General features: G+C 62.6%; 2 protein-coding genes across 2 annotated transcripts in view; both read right to left on the bottom strand.

Annotated features, from left to right (window-relative positions):
- The window catches only part of AS3MT (arsenite methyltransferase), a 6840-nt gene extending 5794 nt beyond the window's left edge, over positions 1-1046 (bottom strand). The window contains exon 1 of the mRNA XM_006021314.2: positions 1035-1046. Coding sequence (XP_006021376.1) covers positions 1035-1046 — 12 coding nt within the window. The remainder of the gene's footprint in view (positions 1-1034) is intronic.
- BORCS7 (BLOC-1 related complex subunit 7) lies at positions 107-5309 on the bottom strand (the record flags this gene model as incomplete). Its single annotated transcript, XM_014518814.2, has 5 exons — positions 107-1689; positions 2854-2874; positions 3472-3515; positions 4718-4780; positions 5184-5309. Coding segments are annotated over 5 exons (306 nt in total), but the record flags the coding sequence as incomplete, so codon positions are not given.

Here is a 5309-nt window from a genome sequence, read left to right as displayed (position 1 = left end):
CATTCTAACCCCGCCCCCCCGCAGGGGACTGGGCAATGTCCCTAACCCTAACCCTAATCCTAACCCTAGCCTGGGACTTGCCATGCCCCTGCCCCACGGTCACACGTCAGCCCTGCACTAGTTCGGGTGATGGATGTCCTTAGGCAAGTGGGCGCCCTTCAAGCCAGGGGGTCCAGGTGCTCCTGAATGACACCCAGCCACTTCTACCTCCTTGTCGGGGTCTCAGCGACCAGCCCAGCCCACCCCACCAGCGCAAAAGGACGGAGCAAAGTCCAGGCTCCCCTTTAGCCGTCGCGCACCCCGTTACCCCGGGTCAGTCATGTCCAGGGCTGGAAACTAATGAGGACATATGCTGTGGGGGAAAAAGAAGGGAGGGGTAAGAAATCCAAGAGGAACCAGCGTCCCTTGAGAAGAATAAAGGAAATTGAGGTGCTTTTTATGCCTCCCTCAGCTGGGGGGTGGGAAACCCCCAAACCAGGGCACTGCACCACACTAGGGCCCCGTGCCAGCCTGAGCTCCCTGCTCAAGCAACGCTGCAATAAAAGAGACGGTGAAGAAGACACTTGAGGCTGGGGGAGGGGAGAGACGGGGAGCCGGAGCCGGGCAGGCAATTCACCAAAACGCCGGGGCTGATTTCAATGGGACCCCGTCCTGCCTCCGCACACGGCCCCTGGAAACACGGCAGCCGGCTTCAATGGGGCAGGTGCGGCGATTGCATCTCTTGAAGCCGCGCGCCCGCCCCGCGCAGCTGGAGGCATGAATAGTTTACTGATTCTGTACAGAGTTGCATAATGAAGCCAAGGCTGCGTAATCAAGAGCCACAGAACAGGAGGAATGCGGCTCAAGGCCAAAACGGAGAGCAGATGTACTGGCACGAGGACCCGCGGTCCACACCCCGGCTGCACAGAGCACACGGGAAGACAGAACAACAGCGTACGGGTGGCACTTGCTACAGAGATTTATTATGGCAGAGACCGCGGCTCCTCTGTATACCTGGACGCCCAATTATAAAGACCCTGGCCCACGTTAAATACCTGCATCCACATGTAAAATAATCACCGGAGCATTGGTCCCCGCCACAGAGCAGAGGCAGCTGCTTGTCTCTCTGGCTAGCACGCCACAGAGATGGAGGTGGGGGTTGTGAGTGCCAGCCCTACACATGACAGGGTGGGGCGTGTAACCTCGTGTGAAGGGTTTGGGGGCCACCCTGTGAGGTCTGCAAAAACCAGGTCCAGCACAGCTGGGAGGAGTGTAACGAGTGTGGAGGGGCCGTGGGAGACGCAAGGGCTGAGCCGGCTGCTCATATTAAACACGTGGCTGCGGCGCCACTAGCCAGGCCATGGCAGCCCGGAGGAGGTGAGGGCAGCTCTTCAGGCAGTGCGCTGCGCAGGGAAGAGACCGAGCACTGGGGGGCAGGGTAAAGTCCGCTCAAAACTGAATGCAAGTGAGCAGCTAACCATGGGAGAGGGGGTGTGAGAAGCAGAGGGGGTGGGTGCCCCCAGCCGCCTTCCAGCTCAGCTCTGCATGCCACCTCAACACCGAAGCAGAAGGAGCAAGGGCATCAGCAGCTCCCACGACACGGTACATCCTAGCAGCGACCCTGGCGGCAGCGGTCTCAGAAGTTCGGGGCTCTCGTCTCATTTGAGGAGGTGCCGCAGCTGGTCCTGCAGGTTGGACGACTGCTCGACGCTAAGAAGCGGACAGGAGAGAGGGGTCAGGCGAGATCAGTTCCCCACACCTGCCATCACAGGGCTTGAAGGGGCCTCCAGGGTCACCTGAGCCAAGCCCTCTGGGCTCCACTCTCCCACTCCACAGGGGAGAGAAGGGAGCTACCAGAGAGGGTTTGAGGGGGAAAGGTCCAGAGGACCATGCGCCCACTTCCTGGGGCATCACGGACACATCGATCTGGGACCAGGCCAGAGCAGCCCAAGCTCAGGCCTCTGCGAGCCTCCAAGCTACGAACCCTGCAGGGTAGGCAAGGATTTACTGAGATCCCAGACACCTGCAGGATCTACTGAACACCCGCTGTGGGGCAGGCAGAGAACAGGCCTGATGGGTGTGATCTTCCACGGGGAGGGAAGGTGCTACCCACTCAGGGCAGGGCCGAGCTGAACTCGCAGCAGAGGACAAGGAGCTGCCTGCACGAAGTGCCAAGGCCTGTGCTGGATCCCCAAGGACTCTGTGACCCAGCTCAGGCTGTGCGCATGTGCAGGTACATGCACCCATACATGTGCATGTCTGTGTCAAAACCTAAATCTAGGGGACAATATTCTTTGCAACCCAGAGTCTGCTGCTCTGCATCCTGGGGAAATGCCCATGAACACATTCACACCAGGCTTAAAAAAAAAACCCCCAAATCTTTGGTTCTGCAATTTTCAAATTCCCCTTTGCCTCATCTCTCCCCGTCTCGTGTCTCTGTGAAAGCAGACTCCTTTCCTGGCCCTGGACGGTAAGATCGCCCCCCTGGCCTGATCAGGAGGAGGCTGCTGCAGAGACACTTCCTTGCTGGTAGCTTTGATAATGTCACTCCTCTCTTTGCAGCTCCCATAACAAATGTGACCAGCTGCCAGCAGCTGCCTGGAGAAAAGGTCACCCCCTCTGGCATCGCTGCTCCAGCAGACCCCTGAGCTCTCCCAAGGGGCTCCCCAGCCTTGGAAACAGCCCTTGGGTCTCTCCTTCAATCTCTCCCGGGGAAAAGACAGCACCGGGGCACCTCCAAGATGCTGCTCCCACGGCGGTGCAGTGCTACCTGCCGACAGCACAGCCGGGTGCCCGACAAACCCTGCCGGGCAGGGCACATCAATGGGGGTGAGCAAGAGAGGTGGGAGAATCAGGACAACAGGGCATACTCACTTCTTCTGGATGGCCTCCTGCCTAGGAAAGAAGAGAAGGGACACGGCATGGTCAGAGAGAGCAGGGGGGCTGCAAAATGGGCTCGACTGCCAGCTCAGGAGCCAAACCCTTCAGGCCGCTTCTAGGACAGGCTCCCAATGGCCCCAGCTTTGGCCGTGCACACGAGAGCTGGGCTGGGGAGGGGAGAGGAAGCACCTCTGCTCAGACAGAGCGAGGCTGGGATCCGGCAGCTCCCATCAGAGCTGCCCCATGGCTGCCAGGCACTTCCTGGCCCAGGCAGGGGGAAGGGCTGTGGGTCACAGGGAGCTCTTTTGCCAGCAGCTGCATGCTCCTGCCTTGCACAAACATCGATGACCAACGGCCAGAGGAGGGAAGGATGCAAGGGATCAGCGTGGGAAGGGGGACTGGGGTGGTTTCTTTTGCCTTTGCTAAGGGGGCACCATCCAGGCTCAGCAGGAGCATGTGGTGCTGGTGATGGGGGAGCCTCGGCCACTCCTGGGTCAGGCTGATCCAGCTCCACACAGCTGGGGACAAGCACCCTCCCTTTTGGCCCTGTCTGGGGAGCAGGCCCCAAGCAGAGCGAGCCGGAGCCCTGCAAGGTCCAGAGCCCCCACTTACTGGTACTGCAGATGCGTAGTGATGATGGACATCTTCCTCAGGCTCTGCAGGACAAAGCGGACAATCAGACACCTTCTCTGGCACAAGATCTCCAGGCAGAATCACCCCACTCCACTCCGCAGCAGCTCCCGTGGTCCCTTCCACCCCCAGCAGCTCAGCGCCAGCACCGCAGGGACACCGACGGGCTCATCGCACGAGCCCTCCTGGTTGCAACGTGGCCTCGGGACCTTTGCTCTCGCCTCCACGGGAGCAGCTTGGGCCTGGCACTGTTCTAAACCCACCCGCCCACGGGGCGTATCCAGGGGGTGCATCAGCGCAATCGCACTCCTTCATGGGATCCACGCCTGCCTGCCTGTGCTGCCGGGTGTCCAAGGGGAGGAGGAACTGTGCCAGCGTCTGGATTCAGTCTGGGCGGCCCGTGTTCGGCGGGGCTAGGTGCACATCACTCCTGCCAATGCCAGAGCGGAGCTGCTGGCAGGGGCCTGCGCTGCCCAAGCCGAGTCGATGCCCCTGCCTGCCTGCTCAGCGACGTTTACTGGGGTAGCTACGTCTGGCCTCGGTGCTCTGACCCTGGCAGCTGAGATCCTGGATCTGACTGACTGCAGCTGCCGCCCCGAGAGCGAAGGCTGTTCTGCGCAGGTTTAGACGGGGAGAGAGCACAGCCCTGGGCCAGCACGCCGCGCTCTGCCCCCCGACAGCTCACCAGCGTCCCACCAGTGGGGGCCAAAATACAACACTGGGAGGTTAACAGTGCACGAGTCCCGAAGGATCTCGAGCAGCCCCTCAGCCAGGGCAGGGCTGCAGCCCCGTGTGTCCGAGAGCCAGGTGGGCACGCCGGTTAGACTGGATCACGATGACAGGAGCGTTCACGGAGCACGGGGCGAGGGGGGCCCAAAGCAGCGCAAAGACTCGCCCTGCAAAGGCACGGTCAAAGGCAGTCAGCGCGACTCTCTCGGGGGCGAGCTACACGCGGAGGGAAGGGCCGATCCCGATGCCCTCCCCTCTCCGAGCCCAGCGCGCTCAGCTTCATTTTCTAAGGGAGGAAACTGAGGCACAGAGAAGATAAGGGCCCGATTCCCCCGGGCGCTTCGCTGCGAATGGCAGCAGAGACCGCCCCAGGACCCCCATCCCCGGACTCTAGCGAGACGACCCCCCCTCCAACGCAGGCAGCAGGAGGCCGTGCGGTCTCGCGTCCGCGCTGCCCGTGGCTCGACGGCCCTGGCTTCAGCAGAAAGCGTCTGCTTACGTCCTCCGAGTGCAGAATGGCGTCCTCCTGCAGCACCATGTTCCTAGCAGCCTGGCCCAGGAGCTGAAAGACACGCAGGCAGGCTGCAGTCAGAGGTGGAGACCCAGCGCCCCGGGGATCCCCTGGGGCTGCTGCCCGGCAGGACCGCAGGGGAACTGGGGGCAGGGGCGGGGTGACTGTGTCGTGGCCCCGCCTGCCCACGCCTGGGGCTGCACAGGGGCTGCACCCCGCACCAGGAGCCAGGCAGGGCACCAAGCCCTGCAGGGGCAGGACTCCCACAATGCACTGCGCTGCCCAGCTGCAGGCACCTGCCTCCCCAGGACCACAGTTCCCAGCATGCCCCGCGCCCCTCCCAGGGCATGCACCTGCCTCCCCAGGACTCCACCTCCCAGCATGCCCCGCGATGAAGGGCGGCCCGGCGGGAGGCCGCGCGGTGCATGCCGGGGCCCGTAGTCCCGCCGCTCACCTCGGCGCTGCGGGAGCCCTTCAGCACCTGCTTGGTGAGGGCGATGACGTCGGTGCCGCAGCCGGTCACCTTCTCGCTCAGCAGCCCCTTCACCGAGTGCCCGAAGCGCGCCTGGGCCTCGCCCGC

The sequence above is a fragment of the Alligator sinensis genome, unplaced genomic scaffold (genome assembly GCF_000455745.1).
Source record: "Alligator sinensis unplaced genomic scaffold, ASM45574v1 scaffold61_1, whole genome shotgun sequence".
Classification (NCBI taxonomy): domain Eukaryota; kingdom Metazoa; phylum Chordata; order Crocodylia; family Alligatoridae; genus Alligator; species Alligator sinensis.
Note: the sequence above shows the minus strand (reverse complement) of the source record. Positions and strands in the feature narration are given on the sequence as shown.